Raw genomic sequence first — 27,666 nt, forward strand, 5'->3', positions numbered from 1 at the left:
GACATGCTCATACATGTAAATGTTAAGAGAGGACAGGTAAGTGGCAAAATGTGGAATTTACTGATTAGGGAAGAAATACATAATATATGTTAGAAATAATAAGCTCACTTTCTATGTCATTCCTTCCTCGTGAATCTCTCCTATCAGACTAACCCTGGAGCTCTTTTATGTTTTGTTTTGTTTTTTCCAGTTTGACAAATGGACAGATTCTCAAAGGAGAAGAATCCTCACAGGCCTGTTGGAACGCTGCTCCCTGTCACAACAAAAGTTTTGCTGTCAAAAGCTTCAGGAAAAAATTCCAGCAGAAGCCCTGGATTTTACCACCAAGCTTCCAAGGGTGTTATCTTTATACATCTTTTCCTTCCTGGACCCCCGAAGCCTTTGTCGTTGTGCACAGGTAAAGGCAAAGAAGTGGCATATGGCATTTTGTAAGCAGGGCCTTAAGAAACTCTGAAACTTGAATTACTTAAGGGACACACACACACACACACGCAACAAAATCAAGAAATAGGTAAAAGGGTGATTATGTTCAGTCTGTATAGTTTGAATGACCCCCCCCCCCTTTGTGTCTAACTGTATTTAATGCTCAAAAGAGGAATGAAAAAGGCAATATTAGTGTCCAGAAAAAAGTATTAGCTAGTTGGGGAGGTCCACACATATATAAGAAATGGTTTTTCAGCAGAACAGTCTTATCTAGCACAGCATACAACTGCAATAAGTATACAGTGCAGGTCATTCATGAATAGAAAAGTTTAAAACAGGGTGCTAATGAGATACATGCAAGTGTATGAGACTAAAAGAGATACAATTCGGCAGATATGCTTACATAGGCCTTGGAAAAGGAGCTGTTATTTTCTTACAGGTAATTTCGTTGTGTATTAAAGTGAAATTAAATTATTTATTTAAGATATAAAACAGGTAGTTATTTTGTTGAGTCTTTTCAAAGAGTGTAGTAAAACCAGAAATTATCTGCTACAGTGCATTTACACGTGTGACATGTTAACTTTACTTTTTAAAATTAACAAAATGAACGCAGTGAGAAAGATGTATTATTCAGTAAATGGTGTTGAGATACTTAGGTGGCTATCTGGAAAAAAAAACTGTAATAGGATAAAAGATTTACATGGAATCATAGGAAACCATTAAAGTACTCAAAGGGGCTGGCCCATGGCTCACGTGGGAGAGTGTGGTGCTGATAACATCAAGGCCCCGGGTTCGGATCCCATATAGGGATGGCCGGTTGCTCACTGGGTGAGCATGGTGCTGACAACACCAAGTCAAGGGTTAAGATCCCCTTACCGGTCATCTTTAAAAAAATTGTTTTTAATTTTTAAAAAAAGTATTCAAAGGAAACATGGGAAGAAAGCCTTTGTATTTTATGATACCCAGAGGTCTTAAAAGAAAATATACAATTTAAAATCTTGTTTTATTCATTTAATATGTCATGAGCAAGAATGAAGAAAGAAAGGTTTAAAATTGTAACTATAATAATTAAGATAGTCTCCAGGGAAGAGAACATCATAAGTAAATCCAAACAGTAAACAGGGAAAAAATATATTGCAAACAAAGGGCTAATCTCCTTACTTTTTGAAGAGCTCCTGTAAATATATTTTGTTAAAAATGACAAACAACCCAGATAAAAATGAGCAAGAGAAATAAACGTGTTGTTCACAGAAACAGAAATGCAGATGTCTGTAAAATATGTAGGATGCTTAGCCTCTTTATAACATGCCTTCTTTCATGATTCAGATTGAGATTTTTTTAATGATAACTTCTTATGATGGTGAGGGTGTGGGGAAACAAGAACTTTCATATATTGTTGGTAGATAAACTGGTGTAACCACCAGGGAGAACAATTTGGTAGTATTAAAATTTTAAATAAAATTTCCTTTGACACAGCAGTTCTCCTTCTTGGAATTAGTTTGATGGGTATACTTCAACATGTGAAAATATTATGTCTGTATAAGAATATTGCAGCATTGTTTATAATAGCAAAAAGTTGGAAACAATGGAAATGTCCACCAGTAGAGGACTGGGTAAATAAATTCCAACAATCTCCAAAATATATCATCCCTGGGAAAAGCAAAGGTGCAGAACTGTCCTACCATTTCGGAAAGAAAAAGAATATATACATATTTGTTAATATATGTCTAGAATATTTCCAGAATAACACCAAAGAAACTGGTAACGGTGGTTACATTTAGGGAGAGAAATGAGTGATTAGAAGACAGGATAGGAGAGAGACACTTTTTATAGTGTACCCCTTTGTATTTTTGAACCTGGTATTAATGTATACATATTACCTATCCCCAAAATGAAATAACCTTTAATTAGTTAATTGTTTTCTTTTGCTGGCTGGCCAATATGGGGATCAAACCCGTGACCTTGGGATTATAAAGCTGCACTCTAACCAATTGAGCTAAGCAGCTAGCCCTAACTTTTAATCTCATTAGCTACCTAAATGCCCACTAATTGGAGAGTATCGTGCAGCCATTAGAAAACATGTTTTGGAAGAACAGAGCTGCTATGACAGTAAAATGAAGAAAACAATATGGTAAATTGCATATATCTACAGAAACCACTGGCCATCATGGGTGTGCAAACGGGATCCAAGCAAGAAGAGTGTGACCCGGAAGCGGAAGTGGGTCCATGTCCCGCTTCCGACCTGCCCTCGATCTCCTACCACCGTGGACTCCTCATTCAGGACCTGGGCAACGCAAGAGTGTCTGCTGCAGCAGCACCAACGGGCCTTGAGCCGCGCCACGCGGGAGCTGGAGACCCAGGAGGAGGAGGAGGGCAGTGCAGACATGCGGAAGACGGCCGAGCAGAGCTGGATGGAAGCCTCGCAGCGTGGTGAAAGGCCCAGGGTGCACCTGGCGCCATGGGCGCAAGTTTGTGCTGCTGCAGGCCGTGTCCCTCAAGAGCCAGACACCCGAGCCCAGCAGCTGGATGACACAAGCCATGAAGGGCATCACCAGGGCCATGGACGCCATGCACAGACAGCTGAAACTGCCCCAGATCCAGAAGATCCTAGTGGCGTTGGAACGGCAGGCAGAGATCATGGACGTGAAATAGGAGGAGATGAATGTCGCCGTCAGCGATGCCACTGGTGAGGAGGAAGACAAAGAGGACAGTGACGCTGTAGTGTCCTAGGTCCTGGATGAGCTGGGACTGAGCCTGACAGATGAGCTGTCGAACCCCCCCCTTACTGGAGGCTCGCTCAGTGTAGCTGCTGGATAGGAGAGAGCAGAGGCCGCAGCCTCAGCCCTGCCTGGTGCTGATGCAGACCTGGAGAAGTGGCCCAAGACCCTGGGGAGGGACTGACTGTCCACCTGCCACCCCCAGGGGGTGGGGGTGGGGAGCAGTGGTTGCCCAGCATCTTTACTGTGCCCTCCCTGTGATAAGAGAGATTAGACACACACACACACACACACACACATTTTGTATAGAGAGTTTCCCAATTTTTCATACATGCAAAAAGACGGAAAGGAAAGGAACTCTACTAGGTTGTTAATAATGGTCATCTCTGATGGGGTTTTAGGTATTGTTTTTCTTTAAACTTCTCAGAGTTTTCCAAGTTTTTCATGATGAGAATGTTATCATTAGAGGGAAATGCTATTTGAAATACCTAATTCTATCACCTGTGTGCACTATATGTCAATCTTGCAAGATCTCTGCATATTTTATTACCTCTACTGACTTTGAGGAAGACCCAGTCCATTGTTCTTCAGCTAGAATTAAAGTAAACAAGTCATTGCACCAAAATGAGCTTTGAGGTGTTTTAAAAAGAATGGGGGGTGGCCCAGCGCCTTGGGGCCCACCTGGAGACCTGAGGCACGAGCTGGCCACCAGACCCCCCCACAACCAGGCACACCATCAGTGCCAACGAGCATGCCCAAAACATCACCTTGATGTGGGTGGCCCACCACAACCACCACAGTAACCACGGCTTCTGCGAAAGCGGCTAGACATCACAACCACCACACAGATAGCCCACCAGCCACTGGAGTGCATTGAAACAACGAGAGTCACCAGCAGAGACCAAAGAAAAGAAGAGGATGTCTCTCTCCACAAAGCCCATTCCAGAGTGACAGAAGAAGCATCTGCTCCACAATAATATTGGGGGACCTGAACACACCTCTCAGCATTGGACAGATCATCTAGGCAACAAATCAACAGAGTTACCATTACTCTTTCAGAGGCAGAGAAGAAATCTAGCGTTATCAGAGGTGGGAGAGGGGAAGGAGGGGGGATAGGGAGAGATTCGATAAGGGGCATAAAGAATAAGTACAGTTTGTAACAATATATATACTAGTAATATTGATTTGGTCAACACATGTCAACATCAAACCCCCAAAATTTGTTTAATCAATTGTGGCTCAATAAAAATGAAAACAAAACAAAAAACAAACAAACAACAATGTGAAAGGACTTGCTATATCAGATATCAAAACTTACTGGAAAGCTATATGATTTAAGACAGTATGATATTGTGTTAAGGATGACAAATAGAACAATAAAAGAGAAAAAAGATCGCAGAAACAGAACCACAGATATATGGCTAAATTATGACAAAAATGCCTCTGCAGATCAGCACAAAAAGGGTTGTCTTTTCCATAAATGATGTTAGCACGACTGGGTATCCATATGTGAAAAAATAAAACTAGACCTCTACTTTATATTGTACACTAAATCAATTCCTGATGAATTGATCTAAAAATACTAAAAACCTTTTGGAAGAGAGAGAGAATCTTTTGTATAATGGAGACTAACCATAATGGAAAAGATTAATAAATAGTGAAACTATTCTGTATGATACTATAATGGTCAATACATGACATTATTATGCACTTGGCAAAATCCATAGAACTGTACACAAAGAGGGAACCCTAATGTAAACTTCAGTTAATAATAATGTATCAGGGCCGAGCCCGTGGCGCACTTGGTAGAGTGCTGCGCTGGCAGCGCGGCGACGCTCCCGCCGCGGGTTCGGATCCTATATAGGACTGACCGGTGCACTCACTGGCTGAGTGCTGGTCACGAGAAAAAAAAAAAAAAAAAAAAAAATAATGTATCAATATTGGTTCATAATTGTAACAAAGGTACACACTAAGATGTTAATAATAAGAGAAACTGGGGGGTGGGGTGGGGGCGGTTTGTGAACTCTGTACTTTCTGCTCGGTTTTTCTGTAAACCTAAAACTGCTATAAAAATAAAACCTATTACTCTAAAATAAATAAATAAATAAATAATAAAAAGAATTGGGGGTGGGGTGTTGCACTCTCTTTGTCACCTCTCTCCCCCTGAGTGATGGAGACACAAAGGATTACTCAAAGCCCATTTCTTCTGAGCAGTGAGAAATCCCAAAGGGGTTAATTTCCAGGAATCCTCAAGAGAAAGGCATTCCTCCTTTGGGAAATTGACCCTGAACTGGGGTTCTTTCTCAGTATTTATTCTCCAGGCCAGAAAGTTACAGAAAAGGAACATAGGTGGAGTTATGGCTAAGTATAGTTTAACAATAGAGGCTGGTAACATCAGTGAAATAACAAAGTGACATTCCATAATGCAATTTGCAAAAGGTTGTCGATCCACCAACAAAAGCTTGTTCTTAGCAAATACTGTCTTTTCCTACAGCAGTTTCCTCAGTATTTTTCATAGCAATAAAGTAACTTAAGGTTAACCTGCACCAAGGACGTCTGTCCTTGAGCCAGCAATTTTGCTGTGTTACAATTCTTTATCTACAACAGAGACTTTAGCCTGGGGAAAGTTTCCTGTCATTTGCAAGCTTATCATTTCTATATGTAATTTTAAAAAGTTAGGTTATACCTGAAACTACAGGGCTTTGGAAGCAAGGCCCTGTGAAATACATTTGCTTTATAAATGTTAGTGTACTCCACAGTGGGGGGAAGAATTCCACCTCCTATATTTTTGAGAGCTCCTACTACTTACCTTTCAATACTTAGTCCTCTCTACCTTTGAAAAACAAACAAAAAACATAAAAACAAAACAAAAACCTTATCTGCCTTTGGGGAAAAAAACCCCCAAAACAAAAAATGACAACTTAAATGCCCAGTTCAAAACAAGATCTAAGGAAAGGAGTGAGAATTGAGAGATTTTAGGGCCAGCCCGTGGCTCACTTGGGAGAGCGTGGTGCTGATAACACCAAGTCAAGGGTTAAGATCCCCTTACCAGTCATCTTTATATAGGAAAAAAAAAAAAAAGAGAGAGAGAGAGAATTGAGAGATTTTTCTTCCCATACCCTCCCTGAAAAACTCTATCTCTTCCTTAAATTGAGTTAATTTACCACATGGAAATTAAGGTGGGTTTTGTTTCATTTCTGGGTTGAACAAACTGGATGTAATTTCTGTTCTTTCCTGCAGGGCTCTATCAGATCCTCTCATCTTTTTCCTCCTTCCAACTCCTGAACCGTTTATTTCTTCTAATTGTGCTCTACTTTCTCCTTAAAGTCTCATCCTCCACACATAAAACAATACTAAACATAGTAGGAGCTCAATAAATGGTGGATGGAAGGAGGGAGGAAAAGAAAAATGGATAAATGGATATGTGGATAGCAAGGGCCATTACAGAGTGGTCTGATTTTGTTGTTTTTGCTGTTGTTTTGTTTTGCTTGGGCACTCAAAAATTATTAATATTTTACTTAATATTTTTAAAAAGGCCATTTTCCCAGGGGTGAAATTTGGGTTTGAAGGTTAGATTTCATTTTTGCAACTCTTACAACTAAAACGCATCTTTGTTACTCTTAGCAACTCTTACAACTTACAACCTAATCTTTCAACTTTATATATGACCATGACGTTAGTTTCCAGCAAGACTTATTCAAAACCTAGGATAAAATATTGTAAGTACTGCTACACATAGAAGGGCCACCTCCACCATTTGTTGTATGTGTGGGACTGGCCATAATGGTAAGGAAATGGAATGTACAGAACAAATACTTTATGCTCTGTGGAATCTTAAAGGCTATACAAGACACACCATATAGTATCAGTAATTATATTCCATTTATAAAATTTGTGTTTAGCGAAATTGTAAGAATGGAGAGAAAAGGAAGCATATCACAAAATGAATAAACAATGTGCAGACCTGAGTTTATACAATCTTCATATAGTTTTCCTGTGACCTTCAGGAACCTTTAGGAATTTCCAAAGTCTATCTGAGCCTCAATTTCCTCATTTGCAATATGAGAGTAATAATTATACTTACCTCCCCAAATTGCTATGAGGATTGTTAATAGGTCCTCAATATATATTATTTGACCAGAATTCTAGGTCTGAATTAGCATTTAAAATACAATCTTCTGCCTGGCTAGGAAGCACTTCAGGTAGAAGGTACCTATTTAAGCGTGATTTGGGGGAAAAGGACAAAAAAGTTCTCTAAGGTCCAGGGTGACAGCTCAAAACCTAGAGAAAGTAAGCATGTAAACTGAGTAGGTTGTAGTTGTTGTTTTTAATTATCATTGTTTTTCCAGGTGAGCTGGCACTGGAAGAACCTAGCTGAGCTGGACCAGATCTGGATGCTCAAATGTTTACGGTTTAACTGGGGCATCAATTTCTCTCCATCTCCCTTTGAGCAGGGGATCTGGAAGAAGCACTATATTCAAATGGTAAAAGAACTTCATGTTACCAAACCTAAGGTAAATTTGAGACAAAAAACAGCAAACTTACAAACATCAGCTACTTACCAATTCTCGAACTAAGAATAAATGGTCAAGCTTGAAGTTGAGGAAGGGACGTAGTTCTAAGGAAATACAACATGATTTCAAAATTCTTTTCTGAGGCTTGATAGCCCTTATCAAGATATTCATGTTAGTTGAGAGCCCTCATCTGGCTCTCCCAAACCATAGTTGCATCCAAGAGTTTAGGATTGTGGAGCCTTCTCCTCTGTCCAGGTCCTTGATTTCTGTACCTCCAACTCAGACAGCAGGTGGTTCTGACACAGGGACTCTGTGGGTAATGTGCAGTATTTGTTACCTATTGGTCATCAAATTTTACTTTTCTAATTCAAGTTTTCTATGATCCTACCAAATGAGCCAAAAGTTTATTTTCATATCATTTGTAAGGAAAAGTTTTCCAATAAATTAGTCATTAGGGAAGGGTCTAATGGGCATATTAAGTTAGAAATTAAGCAGTATAGAGCATTTACATATAATCATAAAAAGTAAATAATGCAAGAATAATTTTTTCTAGTGGCTTTCTATGCACTATAGCTAATGTATATATTCATTCTCATAGTCACAGCTAATTAGATAATTTAAAGGAAATTTTTATGAGCCTTTTGTTTATAGCATTATCTATACTCATGCAGAGTTGTGCTTTATTTTGTATAATAGATGAGTTCCTGAAAAATTATGTGTAAATTAAGTTTTTAAAATGATTTCTAAAACCACAGGGGTATCATAGTCTGAAAAAACTGCAGTGAGTACTTTTAAAATTAAAAAATCCTTTTGAAATATCAATAGTCAACCCCTAACTTGCTCATTTAGGTTTAGGCTTTATTATGTTTTCTTAATGTAGACTCCACCTACATTTAACATAGTAATAAACTATGCATAGTTAATATTGTTACAATTGCAATGACAAAACTAGTCTTTCTGATTTCAGTAGTTGGTATGCTTCATGAGGATTTCTCTAAAAATTTTTTTAAAACTGCAATGATGGAAAAAGTTCCTTTAAAAACTAGCACAGCTATGACTCCTTTCCTCATAAGGCTTTTCTTGAATCTCATTCTCAGCTGGGGAACAGAGAGTAGCATTCAATAGCTGAAGCTCATGCTGTTCTGGGACAGAGGAAAGAAAAGTAATTAACCAACGAGTAGAATGAAAAGAAGTTTTGAGTATTATATATAATACTGACTTTAGTGGTTTGTCTTCAGCAGTCACTCTATCCCACAAAATATTTATACATAACCATATTTAAAAATAATGTATAGTTTGGATGCAAGAAAATCACTACCTCTTTGCTTGGTATTCAATTTCTTTAGGGAATACTTTATTAAATGAAACTTAAATTTTTCTGCCAAAGAAATAGACCTAAATCAAAAAGACTAAGGTTAAGAAAATCAACTAACAAACTTAGATTAATTAGTTAAAGAAATAGACCTAAGTCAGAAAGACGAAAGTTAATGAAGCCATCTAAGTTAGCTGTCAGTACTATGCATATTTTTATAATTTGTGTAATTCCCTGTGCGGTGGCTCCTATGATAGTGAACATAGGCAGCCACTGGAGCTCCCTCAAGCAACATCATCATCCCCCTTACTTTGTACCTGGTCTGTGCTCCAGCAGAGTTTTTGAAAGCATGTTATAAGCAGTGAGAGTAGTTAATACCTGTTTCTCCAACCTTAAAATGAGAGGATTTGACTAGAATGAACTTCAAGACTATCTGTGAGGCTACAGTACCTGTGCCAGAAAACATAATTTCAAGAAGGCTTCAAAGTAGAAAAAAAATGTAAATTAAACCCCAAGTAGATACATGGAAGAAATAACAAAGAACTGAAATCAATGAAATTGAAAACAGACAAACAATAGAGAAAGTAAATGAAACCAAAGCTGGTTCTTAGAAAACATAAATAGAATGGATAAGTTTCTAGCTATACTAATCAAGAAAAAAGGGAGAAAACACAAATTACAAATATCAGGATTGAAAGAGAGGGAATCATTACAGATCCTCTGGGTACAAAACTATGCTATCTACCCTAAGTGAATCATTGTGCAGTATATGCGTGTATTGAAACAACACACTGTACCCCATAAAAATAAATATAAATAAAAATTTTAAAAACAGGAGAATATTATAAACAATTTCATGTCATTAAATTCAATAACTTAGATGAAATGGACAAGATTCTTGGAAAACAAATTATCACAACTGACTGAATAAGTAATAGAAAACATGAATAAATCTATATTGATTTAGAATTGAATTCATCATTTTAAAACTTTTCACAAAACCCCACACCCAGACAGCTTCATTGGTGAATTCTACCACTCATTTAAAGAAGAAATAATACCAACTCTATGTAACCTCTTTCAGAAAATAGGACTACTCCCAACTCATTACCCTGATACCAAAACCAGATAAAGACTTTACAAGAAAACCAGACAAAACTACAGACCAATTTCCCTCATGAACATAGACACAACAATTCTTTATAAGTATTAAATTAAATCTAGTACTATATAAAAAGAATAATACATTATGATCAAGTGGGATATATCTAAGGAAAGTCAGGTTGGCATAGTCAAAAATCAATCAATAGAATTCACAGAATAAAAGAGAAAAGATATATGATAATTTCAATATATGCAAACAAAAGACTTTAATAAAATTCAGGGCCGGCCGATACAGCCTTATAACACCAAGGTCACAGGTTTTGATCCCTGTACTGGCTAGCAGCAAAAACAAGCAAAATTCAACCTCCATTTATGACTTTAAAAATTCTCAAAAAGTTTTCAGGTGATATGAACAAAAATGTTGTTTACTTAATACAGAAAAGTTGTCACAGATTTTATTAGTACCTATTTTTTTAAAGTGTCAAGCATTTTATATTTTTCAGAATTAATGATTTTTATATATAATTACTAGCATTTATGCCAGAATTTCTCCCCTTGAAGTTCTTTTTCATTATCATGTATTATTTATTCCCAGTGTATTAAACTAGATCTCCTGCAGCAAAAACAGACAGACTTAATTCAGTAAGCTCAAGAGATGAAATGAATGTCCATACCAAATGAGACCTGCACAAAATATTGAACACTAAACCAGTAATGAGTTATCAATCATATAAGTACAAAACATCTTCTTAATCTGCTACTAGACACAATCATTCATTAAATGAATAAGTATTTATTAAACCCTGTTATTTGCTGTGTGTTGAGATTCTAACCCTGCTTTCACAGTGCCTAGGACATAGACAAATAAATAATTACAGCACTGAGTACTAAGTGTTATCCTGTAATAGAAATATATACAAAGAGCAGTTGAAACAAGAATGGAAAACTAAGTGACTACGTTTGGAGGGACTGGGGGATTTCTTGATTTTCACAAACAACTGAAGCAAACCAACTGGCCAAGCAAGGCTTTCCTGATCTCTTAATGAACACAAGTTAAGCTTTTAATGTCATCTCAACGTGCCAGTACCACCTCTCTTAGGCTAAAACTGCATAAAAACCGTATGAATTTCATACACAGAATTAGGGCTGGAGTACTTACTTGTTTTTTGGAATGTGTAGTTTTTATTAATAAATTAACTGCAGTTGTGACAAACTAGTCAGTGATATGGCCGCAGAGGTGGCAGTTTAGGATGAGGAGACTCGGTGAGTGGGCTTGAAGCGAGACGGTCCTGGGTTCAAATTCTGACCCTGTGACTTGCTACTTGTGTAATAGTGGGCCGACTAACTGGTTTCTCCCATCTTCAATCTCCTCTTCTCTAACGTGGGAGTAGTAATGATTACCTCACAGAGTAATTCTGATGGTTAAATAGGATAATGCATGAGAGGTGCCTGAGACAATGCCCGGCACAAGGAGTGCTCCTGGGGCAGCGAGTGCGGTAACCACCATCACCATTATCCTTACCACGGTGATGAGGGTGATAACAGTGACGATGATGACATTCTTTATTTTACTGTTATTATAGTGTTTTGAGAACAGAAATAATTAATTTTCTTCTTCTAGACACCTCCAAAAGATGGGTTTGTAATTGCCGATGTTCAGCCAGTTCCAAGTAGTTCTCCAGAGAAAAAGCAGTCCCCTTCGCCAGCTTTTCGGTCCTGTTCCTCTTTAAGAAGGAAGAATAACCCAGGGGAGAAAGAACTTCCACCTTGGCGATCCTCTGATAAGCATCCAACTGATATCATTCGTTTTAATTACCTAGACAACTGTGACCCCATCGAGCACACCTGGCAAGGGTAAGAAGTTCCATGCCCTTCTTGACTTCTTTGCTTTTAGGAACAATTTATTGGCAGTTCAGTGTATGAATAGACCAAAATAGAACTCACTGTGAAATACAAAAGCTTTTCAATGCACAGAAACAAAAAATAATCAAAAAGTAAACTAACTGTTATTAGAAAAATTGCCCTATTCATTATGGTTTGTTTGCATTTTGTAGCTGTAGTGATTTAACTTTCAGCTTCTAATACTGTAATATTAAATCCCAGTCCAGCACCACAGGGTTCATTCGAGCCTTTCCCCTTTTCATATTTGCACCTCCCTCCTCCGACAGTTAGAAGCCTGGCTTTCATTATATTTACGTATTGTATTTTATATATACATGTATATATTATATTTACTTATAGATTCTGAAAGTAATTTCAGAATTGCTAACCTAGCACTATAAAAACAAATCTACTAACTGGAATTCAATACTTAATTATGATTCTTTTGCCTTTAGCCTGAAGGTATACAGTAGTCCCCCTTTATCCATGGTTTCGCTTTCTGCAGTTTCAGTTACCCTCAGTCAGCTGAGTTCCAAAAATATTAAATGGAAAATTCCAGAAATAAACAATTCATAAGTTTTCAATTGCACACCGTACTGAGTAGTGTGATGAAATCTCACGCTGTCCCGCTACGTCCCACCTGGGGCGTGGATCATCCCTTTGTCCAGCGGATCCAGGCTACTTAGTCACACGGCCACCCCAGTTGTCAGATCTACTGTTGGGGTATCTCAGTGCTCGTGCTCAAGTAACCCTGGTTTTACTTCATAATGGCCCCAAAGCACATGACTAGGGAAGCTGGCAATTCAGATATGTCAAAGAGAAGCCATAGGTGCTTCATTTAAGTGTAAAGTTGAAAGTTCTTGCCTTAATAAGGAAAGAAATAGTGTGCTGAGGTTGCTAAGATCCATAGCGCAGTAAGATATTTTGATAGAGACCCCATTCACATAACTTTTGTTCCATTTTATTATTAGTTATTGTTGTTTATCTCTTACTGTGCTAATTAATAAATTAAACTTTATCACAGGTATGAATGTTTAGGTGAAAACATAGCATGTATAGTAGGTTTGGTACTATCCCCAGTTTCAGGCATCCACTGGGATCTTGGAACATATTCCCCACAGATAAGGACTACTGTATACTCACAATACTGTGTTCAAAAGTTGTTTTGTGTTGTTTTTTTAAAAAATATTTCCCTCATTATGGTTATGTTACATGGGTTTAAAATGAAAAATATACAAAAAGTATGCTCAGAGAAGTATTACTCCCCTGTCTCTTCCACCCCACTCCAACCTTCATCATCTTTTCTACCCCATTCCCAGTAATAAATCTCATTAGTTTCTGGCTTATCCTTACTGTGTTGCTTTCTGCACAGCATTACATTGAGATACCATTTTCAATCTATCTGATTGGCAAAAACTTTAAAGTTTGATGATATATTCTGTTGGTGAGTCTGTGGGTAAACATGCACCTTCATACACTGCTGGTGGGAATACAAATTAGCACAAACTTTATGGAGGGAAATTTAACAATATTTGGCAAAAATATGATGTATTTACATTTTGACCCAGAATTTCACTTCTAGGAATAAACCTTGAAAATACCAAAATATATCTGTACAAGGACATTTATTTATTGCAACATTGTTTTTTCATTTTAAAATATTAGAAACAACTAAATGCTCATACATAGGAGAGTAGTTGAATAAAATATGGTCCACCACACAATGGAGTACGAGGCAGCTGTAAAAATGAATGAGGAAGGGCCGAGCCGGTGGCGCACTTGGTAGAGTGCTGCGCTGGGAGCGCGGCCACGCTCCCGCCACGGGTTCGGATCGGTGCACTCACTGGCTGAGTGCCGGTCACGAAAAAACGACAAAAAAAAAAAAAAAAAAAAAAAAATGAATGAGGAAGATCGCTGTGAGCTGATGAGAGTGATTTCCAGGCTACAACACTACGTGGAAAAAGCAAATTGCAAAAAGGTGTCTGTTCATTTGTGAATACACACACACAGTAAGGATAAATTAAGGGAAAAAATTTTGTAATATTTGAGAATGTTCTAATACATTTGCCATGTTTTTAGCATATATTTCAACAAGATTAACATCGAGGCAGAATAGGATAGTGACGGAGACCTGGAGCCACACTGCTTGGGAAAAAGAAGAGCAAAGTAGGCTCAAAGTAAATAGGAGAGTAATAATGAAGAGCAGAAATTAATGAAATAGAAGACAGACAAACAGTGGACACAATGAACAAACCCAAAAGTTGATTCTTTGAAAAAAATTTACATAGTAGATAAACTTCTAGCTAGACCTCAGCAAAAAAAAAAAAAAAATATATATATATATATATATATATATATAGTGTGCACATGTGTATATGTATGTATACATGTATGAATGTATATAGAGAGATGAAGCAAAAATACCAAAATTTTATTGTTGAATCTATTTGGAGAACATATGGCTAATCATATATTCTTTATTTATTCTTTATGTACTATTCCTTCACATCTCTGTATGTTTGAAGTTTCTCCATTAAAAGTTGGTAGACATTTTTGAGAATAAAGTGGCAATTAATATTTGGGCAAAGGCAATCTTTTAAAAAAAACTTTTTATAATGGAAATTCAAATATAAACAAAAGTTGAGTAGCAAAATGAACCCCTTGTAACTATCACCCAGCATTCACGGTTTTCTGCTTGTGACAATCTGGCTTCGTTTATCCCTCACCCATTCTCCCTTCCTCTGAATAATTTTTGAGACAAATCCTAATGTCATATTATTTCATACAGAAATATTTCAATGTATATCTTTAAAAGATAAGGACTCTTTCTAAAAATCATAACACGATACCATGATCACATCTAAATCAGTGAATGATTTCTTAATATAATCAAATATCTACTCAGTTTTCGGGTTTCCTTGAATGTCTCAAAAGTGATTGGTTTTAAAAAAGCAGTTGGTTTGTTTAATCAGACCGAATAAAGTCTACATTGTATATGGTCCACATGTCACTTTAGTCTTTTTTTGATCCATAGGTTTCCCCTCTGCTCCCCTGTCCACCCCCGCCACCTTTATTTCTGCCTGGTAATCTGTTATCTAAATCAGGCCATTTATCCAGTAGGGCTTCTCACATTCTGGATTTTGTGGACAGCACTACCCTCCTGCAGCTAACATGTTCCCTGTCTCCTGTACTTGGCCATGCTGATAGACCTAGAGGCTTGAGTATGTAATGAACAGGGATATTTACTTCCATTGCCAGGCACATCATTTCTGGTTGTCTCTCTTTTTGAAATGTAGGTGGCCATTAATACTCATTGCCTGATCCATTATTTCAGGCAAACTTTATCCGTTAAGGGCCAGGCAGTAATATTTTAGTCTTTGCAGGACATATGATGTCTGTCACAACTGCTCAACTCTGCCATTATAGCCTGAAATTAGACATAGACAATATGCAAAAAATAAGCGTGACTGTGTTCCAATAAAACTTTATTTACAAAAACAGGCAGCATGCTGGATTTGGCCTGTGGGTTATGGTTTGCTGATCTATGCTTTATCCTAATATACATCATATATATGATAGTTTTAGAAAACAAATACTAATATTAATGTGAACAATATGATTACTGAAAACAGTATAAGATTTCCTTACCTGTGTTTTTGTCCTTAGGATGTATTGAACTAAGAATATTCAGGCAAATTACTATATTAAAGCCACATGAAATAGCTCCTCTGTGTGTGGTAATGCTACCAACACAATAAACAAGATCATTTGTTTCATTTTGCTTTTTAGAATTCAGGGATTTTTTTCCCCTTCATTTTATTTTATAATTTTGAGAAAAATTTAGATGGCCCCAAAATCAAATATACAAAATAAGGTGTATTTGGAAAAGTCTATCATCTGGTCCCTGTTCCTACATATTCCCTGTCACTGATCAATTTACATGGGGATCCTACTTACAGGTAGCCATTTTTCAAAATTTTATGGCTTAATCCTTCCATTTTAAAAGGTAAAAGTGAATATATGTATTACACACATGAGGGTACTTCAAAAAGTTCATGGAAAATAGAATTAAAAAATAATACGAATCTTTCTGTGAACTTTTTGATTCATATTATCTTTTAATTCTATTTTTCCATGAACTTTTTGAAGTACCCGTGTGTGTGTGTGTGTGTGTGTGTGTGTGTGTGTGTGTATTTTTAAATACCTCCTTTCTGAAATGAGTGGTAGCACACAATACATACTATTTTATCCACCTTTCTTTTTTGTGTGTAACAGTATTTCCTGGCGATCACTCCACAGTTATATATAGAAATATTCTGCCTTCCTTTTTAACAGCTATAGTACTCCATTGTGTGGATATGCCAGAGTTTAATCAGCTGGTTCTCTGTTGATAGATGCTTGGCTTATTTCCAGTTGAGTGAAAACAATCTTTTAAATCAAAGGAATGACAAAATCAGACAGACAAGTAGCTATGCAAACCACCAAGGTGTTAAAATGATCATTTGTGACTTCCCCACTGCTCTCCAATTTACAGAAGAAGGAAAAGAAAAGAAATGGCCCCAGATATCGGCCGACAGTCACATGATAAGAAAAATAAAGTGCAGGACAGACCCAGACTAGGAAAAGCACAGTCCCTGGTAAGTATTGCCTGTAAAAGGCTCACCGCTATAATGTTAATGAAAATCACCGGATCTTTAATCCTACTGCTGAAACTGAATTTGTTTTTTTAATCAGCATCATCAAGTGGTGGTTTAAATCCTGGTCTCTCACACTGACTGACTGCTGAGCCACGTGACCTCAAAAACACCCTTTATTTAATCTCTCTGAGCCTCTGTTTTCTCATGTTAAAAAAAAAAAAAAAGACTGGATGAACTTGTGTGTATGAAACTGCTTTGAAAACTATACCACGTAAAGAGAGTATTATTATCATTGGTTCTTCTGCTGTGAGTCGTTTGGGGTGGGGGATGGGGTTCCAGAAATTGCTTATCTGTAGAGCGGACCTAAGAGAAACACTGACCTAAGAGAAAGGTGTGCTTTCCGTAGCTCTCCTGCTGCTGGTGGAGCACGATTATAAAAGTGCATCTCTTTAGAGACTTTGGAAAAATGGATTGAGAACTTTTCTCTCCCTAATTAAAAAACAGCTACTGGGCTACCTAATAAAGTCAGCAGTTGTGACTAAGGAGCACTACCATTTCATAGCAGACTTCCCAAACTTGTAGTTCTGAACCCCAGCGGATCTCCTTCGGCACATTCTGGGAGTCTTTGGAGCAAAGTAGAAGGGAATAAGGATGGAATAAAAAGTTCATATATAGTAGTAAAATTTAGGAAAAAAACTGAGGATATACACTCAAGGAAAATTAATATAAAATGGATCTCAACTGGGAGGGCAATAAGTATGTACTCATGAATAAATCACTTTTATAGCTCTGATTTAAAGCCCTATTACTTTCTGTTTAGATGTATTTTCAAGTGTTACATTAAAAAAAAAAAAAGAGAGATGAGCTTCTTAAAATAGAGCACTCTGTATTCTGAGGGGCCGATTTGGTTGGACTGGATGCGACTGATCATAGTGTACGCACAGATGCCCATGGGACCAGAGAAGCTTAGAGAAGAGCAGTGAAATTCTCAGTGAAGCCATTACTTGAGAAAAATAACTTTATGAGGCTTATCACATGGGCCATCATGCCCACTTCTGCTGCTTTCAGCTCCTGCTAGGCCAGGAATGGGAAAAGTCCAAGGGAGAAGAGGGAATTTGCAGGACAATAAAAGTTGATGGTGATGTATGCTTACAAATCATCAGCACAGTCAAACATTTCTCCTACTTAAAAACACAAAAACCAAAGGCTAACCAGAAGCCATCCCCATGGGCTTTTAATGGTAACCATCTGTCAAACACTAGCAGGGCTTGCTTAAGGTAAAATATTCATTTTATGAGTTAAGAAGTTGTGATAATTAAGACTGAAAGGGAAGCGGGGGTGAATTAAACAATGATAGAGAACAATTAGCTATTAGTAAACAAATCACATGATTGTATTCATCTACCTGTCTAGTTTTTATAATATGCCGATTATAATCACTACCTATATTTAGTAGTTTTGATACAGAGCATAAGGCATAATTAAATCCCCCGAAAAGTACGCTGTGATGTTTGACTCATGCCCAAGATGTGCTTGCCTGTGATGTGTCTGGCTGCTGAGGCTACATGGCTGTGTCTGGCTCAGGTCCCCTCTCCACGGGGGCGGGCAGCTGTTCCTCACTGCAGCCACAGACCTCGGAGGAAACAAGCAACCTCCTAAGTGATGTGAGAGGGTCATGAAAAGGAAGAAATGCTAAACACCTGAGAGAAGGGAAATGGGTGTCAAGGGAGCCAGGTAGGGGACCCAAGGAGAGCAGGGCTATGACTCTGGCCACTGCAGCTGTGGAGGTGACATGAGATGGAAGACAGCCCCGGGGGGACTGATTCCAGTGGAGAAAGTCGTGCGTTCATTTGATAGAGAGGTCCCACATCGTTCAGACAGCTTTATGGAGGGAGGTTTCAGAAGGGACAAGAGAAACAAGTGAGCCTGACAAGCTTGCGGCAGCGCACTGTACAGGCAAGGATGAAAGTGACAGGTCCCAGCCCTGATGAGGAGGTCACCTGAGACTGAGCCCCTGCAGACTCCTTGCTCCTACCATTGGAAAGGGGGTGTGCGGTCTGTGAAGTCAAGGCTTCGTTAAATGGAAAGGGCAGAAGAGAAAAAATCCTGGAGTCTAAAAGAGCACAAAGTCTTCCGCAGTCACCTCTGCAGGGCTGCGGCTCTCCCACCACTGAGACCGTCGTTGGCTCGTTGTCTACCATCACTTCAGATAGAGCGTTCTCTCCAAACAGAGGAACATTCTCAGGGAAGCAGTTTCAAATCTGCACATACCGCTGTCAGCGTCTGATGGTTTCCATTATTAATAGGTTTGAGTTTTCAAAGCCCACACCCTTGGAAGGTACTGATTTCCTCCCCTGCTTTCAATTCTTAAGGAGACCCCCAGGTGCTGCATTAGTTACGGCTTGATCTACCACTCTTTAGTGTGAATGACAGAAGATGGGAATAAAGTCTAGATCCTATCGCTAATGCTTCACCATTTCGAAGACTTATGAAAATTACATAAATATCAAGAAATCCCCCTTCCTATTAGTTATGATAATAAAATGCCATACAGAACAAAGCAATTAAAAAATATAGATTCCACACTATGGTCAGATATCTTCTTCATTAAACGTCAAATACTTTCAATCTTAGGTAAAAACACAGATACATTTTTTTTTTAAAATCTTGACAGCTGGCCCCACAATCCCTTAGGGAAGGAGCCATCTCCTGGGGGAAAGGCTTTGATACATTTATAGGGAGGGTGTTGATGTTAGCAGGCTGGAGACCAGAGGAAGAAAAAACCTGCTGTGCTCAAGATCAGAGGAGGAGTTTGTTCTTTCCACTCCTGGAAGAGAAGGGGAGGAGGAGGAGAGGAGTGGAGAGCAGAGAGAAGGAGAGAAGCTGAGAGCAGGCGGGGGAGAGCGGCCAGGATGGAGTAGACAGTGATACCACCTGTTCCAGTGAAATTTGCTGTTACTGAAATGTAAACACCTCCTTCCATTTCTATAGTAAATTCTACTCAATTTCCACATGGAAGCAAGGTCTCAGAAGTCTAGAAGGCCAAGAAAACAAAAGCTTTTTTTGTGAATTGTCCTAGGATCTGGGCTTGAATTCCCCATGCCCTGGAATTGGACTAAGAAGATACCAGCTGACATCTTGTTTCACTTTTTTTCCCTCTGCCAAGTTAAGAATAAAATCAAATGCCTTTTGTCTCACTCTGAACTTTGGGAGTTAGAAGTCCTCACTCTCTAGGTTCTGATTTGGCCACGGATTTCCAAAAGCCTGCTGTTTCAGAGCATTCACCTAAATACAGGTAACAAAAGCCTTTGATTGCCTGCTGACTCTAATTGCCTTAGATAAGACTTTATCTTTTCCTGTGTTCTGCTAATTCCCGCCTCTGAAATTACCGTCTTCACCTCTTTCCAGGATAACTTTACTCTCAGGGTCCTGATTTTTTAAACGCTTCTTCAGGCTTTCTCACTTTTTTTTTCCCTCTCTGGGTCAAAAGAGGAGAAAAAAGGAACATACTCTAGAGTGATTCCTGGATCATGTTGTGGCAAGAACCAAGAAACCCAGGTGCTGGTTTCAACTCCACCGTCAAGCAGCAGTCACTCGACCTCTTGCTGTTTCGTTTCCCATTTGTAAAATGAGTTTGGGTTGCAGCATCTTTAAAGTCCGTTACAGGCTAAAGTCCGGACCAATGGAACCCATAAGTTTCTCCCTCATTCATTCCCCTCTCTGTCCCCATTCCTGAAGGACACAGCAGTGATAGAAGTGACTTTACATGGAATACCAGAAAAGAACCCATTACATTCATGAATTCTAATTCTAAACCAATAACAACTGGTTTCTGTCTCTTGTCTTTTTCTTTGAACTTTAGAAAATATAATGAACAAAAACAGAAGAATTTAGAAAACAGTTTATGCAGTGATTTCCTTGCAGGCAATCCTTAATAGACCTCTTTCAAATTCTGACAAACTCCCCAGGTATTTATCTGTTTGATTTGGATCAGCAGAACTAAAAATATCCACAGGAGAGATTCTTAATTATTCCATTCAACCAATGAAATCTCTGGGAATTCCATTTGGAAAGAAGAACGAGAAAGAATATGGGCTTTGCAGTCAGACAGACCTGGGTTCTTTTATTAAAAGGCGTGACTTTGGATAAGTTACATAACCAGTCTGGGCCTTCATCTGTGAAATGGGAATAATGCCACCTACCCTGTAGGATTGTCAGGACAAATGCTGGGTATACATTAAGTATTAGTACATGTGTGTCTTCTCCTCCATTAAATATCTTCACTTTGATGACCGAGAGCTCAGGCTCAGCCTACATTCAGTGCCCAGTACCGCTGTTTTAATAGCGTGACAATTTTGGCCGAGACACTTCACCTCTGAGGAGCTGTTTCCTCGTCTGTAAAATGGGATTAGTAGCAAGACTAACCTCACAGGCTTAGGAGGAGGATGCAAAGCATTTAGCATAGCACCTAGCTGGAAGCAAGCGCTCAGTATATAGTAGCCAGTAGTGGTAATAGCAGCAGTAGCAGTAAAAGTCATACTAGATCATCACCTCAGACCACAGGGAAAGATGAGAGAAATCCAATGGTAAAAGTAGGCAGCTGCTGAGGGACAGGTGGAGGCAGGGCCAGCCAGGCAGCCAGGAGGCACCGCAGGAAGCTCCAGCCTGTGGGACGGGATTCTCCTCCTCACTTTTACTTTTACCTTGTGCCAATTTTCTTTTCCTTTTGCTTTTACTTTCCTTGCAGTCAGCTTCTGTGTGAGAAACAGTGAAACAAGCCATGCATGTTCTCGTCCTGCGTGACCTCCGTGTGGTCCTGTGCATGTGCTGTGCGCTCTTCCTTGTGTCTGCCCTCGTTGGTCGTGGACTTTTTCTCCATTCTTCTAGACTGAAGAGAGTGTGTGTTGACCTCAGTGCCATGAATTCTGTGCTACGTGCACTCCGCTGCCCGGTAACTGCAGTCTTGGGTGTTCATTGTGGATACCCTAAGGAAAGAAGAGGCCTAAGAATCCTGAGGGCAAAATTAACTCTCAGGAGGGACCATGACGTAGAGTCTTTGCATTTTTCCTCTGCCTCTGGGAGAGCCTGGTCTGCTTGCTCTGTCTTGTTGCCCCTTGTTTTATCATGCAGCACGTGATAAATTTCCCTGGTGTTTCCAACTGCAACGCTACCTGCTTCTCTTTCACTGAATGTTTAGACAGGTGCCAAATGGCTATTTGTTTTTACTTAGAGTTAAATGCAAAATATTTGGCACAAATTAGCTTCTGTCATAACAGAAGAACCGTGTTTGGGAATTATGCATATTAGTTATGACATGTTTTAATCACTATTACTAATGAGGTTTAAAACACATGCATTGTGTGTGTGTGTACACACGTGTGCGGAGCATTTAGTAGTATGGTTTTTCACCGCAAACTACACTAGAATCTAATTTTCTAAGACATGCATGTTTTGAAATACAAGTTCATGATCATTACTGAGAAACAACTGCCCAGACATTATGGCCTGTGGACATTTCACAGCACATCCCTACTTTATTTCACCCACTTTCATGGCAGAATGGTGTAGTCTCATACTCTTGGATTTAAATTTCAAAACCCTGGGTAAAGTTGCTTAGTCTTCCTCTGCAGCTGAAGTTTTATCCCAAGGTTACTTAAAAAAGATGAACCAAGAACAAAGACAGGTCTGTAGCTCCTTTAGAACAGTGTTGATTATTTCTCCCCAACACTTGTCTCTATTTCTCACAGAGGAGACCAAGCAGGAGAAGGGAACGCCCTCTTCATAGGTTTTGACCAAAGCAGGGGCCCCCTGGAAGGTGACCAGACAGGTCTGAGCAGCTTTCTGGGCTCCTAGGCAATAGGAGACAGCAGGGGTCCTTCTCAGAGAATTCGTAGATGGAAAAGTCCATGAAGCAGCTCCATGAGGGGATTAAGTGTCTGCTCAGCTGGATGAAGCCAGGACTGGCAGTCACCTCTCTTGGCTCCTTCACCTAGAAGGAAGCCCTGGACCTCCTCAGCATCTTCTCTGTACTCTGAGCCTTTATATCCACTGATGGCCTCTTTTGCTCAGCTCCCAGCTTATGCTTAGGTGACTTACAGGGGAGAGTTTAGACTGTGTTTGCTTGACTAAAACTAAAAACTTCTTATTTTACGATTTTCAAACACAATAATCCATGTTTATATACAGTATTACCACAACACCCCTCAACTGGGAGTCATGATAAAATGTGGAGGGGTAGATTAAAGAAAAAAGGAGCAGGTGGGCGGGGTTGTTCTACAAAGTGAAGATTGTCACCTTCTTTATCTTTCTTTACAACATCACAGGCTTGTTAGGAAGATTAAATGAAACAATACATGTGTGTCCCTTAGCACAGCGCCTGACAATCAGGTATTTGCAGTTGTTGCTGGTGTTCCAGGAAGAGTAGCTGACACACTGCAGGTGCTGTCATGTTGTTGCTATGTTTATCTGTTTTCCACATCCACGTACTGCTCTACCTAATGTGTTCTCTTGACTGATCCGTGGGTTTATGTAGTGGTGCCATTCATATCAATGTCCATTTGCAAATGTCTGCAAATAACATGGATGGAGAACACACACGCAAATCAATTAGGGAGTGAAAAGCGCAGTCTGTATACAAGCTGGTACATGAGGTTGTTTCCTGTTTATATCTCTTCTCGGGCCTCAGTCTCCCTGGGGGCACTGCTCTTTCTTGGGTTCCTCAGGCTCAGTGGGCTCCTGGTGTCCCGATTAAACCACCTCCAGCCTGAAGGTAGGAATCTTCAACCCCCGCTTCGAAGTCCGCCTGGAGGTTATTTCAGCCATTGCCTGAAATAAAAGAGAAGGGGAAATCGTGGGTATGTTTGTTTACTATACAAGTATTTTACAGGCACTGGATGAGGCACTGGGGGTACCACCGTCATAAAACACAGTCCCTGCCCTCAAGGAGCTCATGGGCTAGAGGGGAAGCTGCCTGGTCCTGGGATAACTCCCAGGTCTCTGTAGTGAGCGATTGTACTAACGTTCATGCCACTCGCCATTAGGCTGAAACACAGCAGGACATGTTAGATTTGAGGTACCTGCTGGTCTGGAAGCAGACATATTCAGGGGAGGGTGATGTATGAGCCAGGAGCACAGGAGGGAGAGCAGGCCGAGAAGATTAGGTCCAGCCATGGACGATTATGTGCTGATTGCCCAGGGTGCAGGCAAAGAACAGAACCCCGTAGGACTCTGGTGTGGAAAGCATGGCCCTCCGTTTCTTTTCTCCTGTTTCCTTCCATTTGAAGACACAATAACAATATGTAGGGTCATTATTGGATTAATATCTCTAGAAAAGGAACAGTGAGTCCAACTGATGAGAAAAATAGATTTAAATGAGCTGGTTCCATCCCTCTCCATAGGGACAGGGAACACTGCTTGTGATTATGCTCTGGTACTAGGAATACCGGTAGATCGCACGGCTTTCAGCACCATTAGCCCCCAGAAAACACAGCTACAGCAGAGAGACCTGCACGTATGTGAAGATCATTTATATCAGCACTGCTTATAAGAGCAAACCACTGACAGCAGCCCCAAAACCCATCAGTGTGGCTCATTGACAAATGGACTGTTAGACAACCATCGCAAGGCTGAGGAAGTTCTTTAGGTACTGATTTGTAACAATCCTACATACACCCCCATACACAGTCTCACATGTACCAGCACACTGAACAAAAAGTGATGGTGTTTACAGTATGCAACCAATTCTGTAGAAAGGACAGGGTGAAAATATATTTGCATTTTTTGTGTACATTTGCTTACATATGTATACAGTACCTCTGGAAGGGTACACAAAAGCTGGTACCCTCAGTTGCCCATGAGGAAGGGAACAGGGAGGCTAGGGAATGAGGTGGGGGAGATTTTTTCACTGAAACTTTAGAGCCTTTAGAATATTGAACTACGTAGAAAAAAGTAACATATTCAAAAATAAACAAACTCCGGCCAGCCCCGTGGCGCACTTGGGAGAGTGGGGCGCTTGGGAGCACTGCAGCGCTCCTGCTGCAGGTTCGGATCCTATATAGGGATGGCCGGTGCGCTCACTGGCTGAGCGCGGTGTGGGCAACACCAAGCCAAGGGTTGCGATCCCTTTACCGGTCACAAAAAAGACAAAAAAAAAAAAAAAAAGCCTCAATTATATTTAAAGAGAGAGAGAGAGAGAAAAATCACTGAGGAGCCATAGGAAAGTGTCCATTACGGAAGAATCCGATGTGAGATTGAGGTTTCATAAAATAGAGTTTGCCTAGGTTCCAGGGGCTCAGAAGTGAAATAAACCACTTGAAATTAGGGTTCAATCATGCTGCTAAGATGCCCCTTGTTGCTAGGTCCATGTGGGGAGAAGATGACGGACCCCTGTGCGAAGGGGTGGGGTTGGGGTATTTGCAGCAAGGCGGCAAAGATCAGCAGGAAGGAAGAGTCTGGGTGAGCCCCAACATTGGTATGAAAGAAATTTCCAGTTATCACTTCCACCAGGTAGTCAGATGCTGTCAACCAAGTTCCAGGACTCTAAGATGTTTAACCTTGTGTATAACTTCCCCATGTTTGCCTCTGAAATCTTGTCTTTTCTCTCATAATGGTGGACATGAAAGTCTTAAAATGAAGGGGGTCTGCAAGCTTGTTTTCCAGAGCAGCAAGGAAGGGTGGACACAGGAGAACGTCTTCCCAGAGCCAGTCTTGGAGGGAGAGCCCAACGTCTGGTTAGGGGGTGACAACTCTTGGAGAGGAGGGCGGTAGGGGGGCCGGGACCTGCCACAGTGAACAAGGGAGGTGCCAGAAGCCTGCCTGGGCTTGTGGATTGCCTGGGGACTCCAGAGAAAGGGGTCCTCATAGGCAGTGATAGATAAGCTTTGTGCAGTAATAGGATTAAATTTGAAACTGTTACAGGTGAGGTGTGACTTGCCCATTCTTGTATCATAGGGAGCTGGGCTTTTTGTTCACTCAACAGGTATTATTTTATCTTCATTGTTACTAAAAGAGCACAAAGGAACATTCCTATTTATTCTCTTACCTTATGCCGATTTTAACACCGAAAATGCTGACTCCACGGGGATCTTAAAACAATACTGACAACGTCAAAGGCAGGAAGATGATTTACTCCCATCCTCCGCCCACCCACTTTTTCTCTTTGATTCTAACAACTTGCTATGTTTAACTCCAGCTTTGCCCACTCTTTCCTGGAAAAATCATCAATAAATATGTCTGGACCTACTACAGGCAGGTGTCCGTGGGTTCAATGAAGTATAAGATTCCAGCTTTGTGTGCAGGGAGCTTACTGTCTCATTGGGAGACAAAGAATTATATTCAGAAATGAATGCAAATGCCAGAGCACATGTTCATTGTTAAATGAGAGGTCTTAGTCATAGTGGCTGCAGAAACTTAGCTGCTGGAAAAATCCCTGAGGGTCGAGACACTCAAGCTTCTTGGAGGAGGTAGGCCTTGAAGGACAAGTTAGATTTCAGGGAGGACTCAGAGATCTACAGAGAGCACTTCTGGCAGGTGTGGGTTGTGAGGCAGATCAATCTGTGGGGGTGTCCTTGTGGAATAGCGAGGGACCAGTTTAGCTGCAGAAGAGGCCCAGAAACAGCAGTCACTGGCTGGTGACTTTTCCAAGTCAATGGAAGCCTAAAGTAGGATTTCCCCAGATTCACTGAAACCTTGTGTATTGCAAACATATCCAACAGAGCGTCAGAGAGATGTAACAGGTGATCTGATCTGATCCCGTGACTGCCAGCTCAATATGGAGTCACAGGAGGGAGACTGTGTTCACGGGAGGCTACGGTATCTGTGCTCTGCTGAGTCCTCTTACGTCTCTGTTGGCATGGTTGGAGCCAGGATGAGGGCGAACCTTAAAGAGCACATCACTCTCCCTCTCTACAAGCTCAGCATATATTATTCCTTCTTTTTCTCTCTCTGTTCTTTTCTCTCCCCTTTCCTGCTCATGTCGATGTTGAGGAGAAATCCTTTCTCACTGTGAGTTTTCGTTGGAATGCCAGCCTGTGACATTTGCCTTTTTTGAGAGTATATGCATGCACAGATCAGCAGTGTAAAATATGGGCACTGTGCCAGTGTCACCTGTCTCCAGTCCCAGCGTGACACTTTTTGCCCATGTGAACTTGGGCTGTCACTAAACTGCCTGTTGCTCAGTCTCATTTATGCGTAAAATTCAAATTGTAAACCCTTTCCTACCTACCTCATATGGTTTTCTTGAGGTTCACATGAAATAATGTTAGCAAAAGCACTTTGGAAACTAAAAAACCTTATTATTAGTAGCTCAAGTTGAAGATTGCATGTGGGTAGAGGGGAGTGAAATCAGGAAATCTCAATAATCCCATTCAGCCCTATGATCTTGTAAAATTGTTTTATATCATTAAAATAAGTTTAATTAGAAAGCTTCCTTCGATGTTTTAATAACTCTCACTCTGATAGTACCTTTTCCCTCCCTAGATGTCGCTGAGTCCCAGCTCCCCTCTCAAATTGCCAGCTCGCCTCGCCTGGCCTTCGCTGCAGTCAGCGGGACTCCCAGCCCCCGACGCCGCAACCACGATTCACTGCCCGGGCCTCAGTCGTTACCATCCAGGCTCCAGAGCCAAAGCTGACTTAAGAATGTGAAAGGACCTTCATCGAAATGACGAGATGCGCTACATGGTGGAGAGCTGGGTTTTCCTTGGCTCCTCTGTTAGAAACCCTTTCAGTTTCAGTACCTGACTGTGAAAGTGAGTCCTACAGAAGTTCAGCAAAAGAAATTCATGGCATAAATGTTGAAAAATGTACAGACTTAGAAACATGCTGACAGATACAGTGGGGTTGATGGGATCTGTGGTGGCACCGTTGGTAATATTGGCAGGGTCCCAGAGGACCCAGACAACACACTCCCTGGGCTACCTGAGCAGTTTACTGAAGGAGTCGGTACCACAGTGTCTTAGTCTGCTAGGGCTGTGCCACACACCGGGCGGCTTCAACAACAGAAATTCATGTCCTCACAGTTCTGGGGGCTGAAGTCCACGATCAAAGTGTCACGGGGTTGGCTTCTCCTGAGGCCACTCCCC

At 40.2% G+C, this 27,666-nt stretch overlaps 1 protein-coding gene and 1 pseudogene across 1 annotated transcript in view; both read left to right on the top strand.

The window, feature by feature from the left end:
• The window catches only part of FBXO16 (F-box protein 16), a 41,677-nt gene extending 14,461 nt beyond the window's left edge, over positions 1–27,216 (top strand). Inside the window, exons 3-7 of the mRNA XM_063087704.1 lie at positions 191–397; positions 7,490–7,654; positions 11,692–11,924; positions 16,486–16,601; positions 27,065–27,216. Coding sequence (XP_062943774.1) covers positions 191–397; positions 7,490–7,654; positions 11,692–11,924; positions 16,486–16,601; positions 27,065–27,216 — 873 coding nt within the window. The remainder of the gene's footprint in view (positions 1–190; positions 398–7,489; positions 7,655–11,691; positions 11,925–16,485; positions 16,602–27,064) is intronic.
• LOC134369493 (charged multivesicular body protein 2a-like) lies at positions 1,027–3,324 on the top strand (annotated as a pseudogene).
• Positions 27,217–27,666: the final 450 nt, after the last annotated feature.

The sequence above is a fragment of the Cynocephalus volans genome, chromosome 2 (assembly GCF_027409185.1).
Source record: "Cynocephalus volans isolate mCynVol1 chromosome 2, mCynVol1.pri, whole genome shotgun sequence".
NCBI lineage: Eukaryota > Metazoa > Chordata > Mammalia > Dermoptera > Cynocephalidae > Cynocephalus > Cynocephalus volans.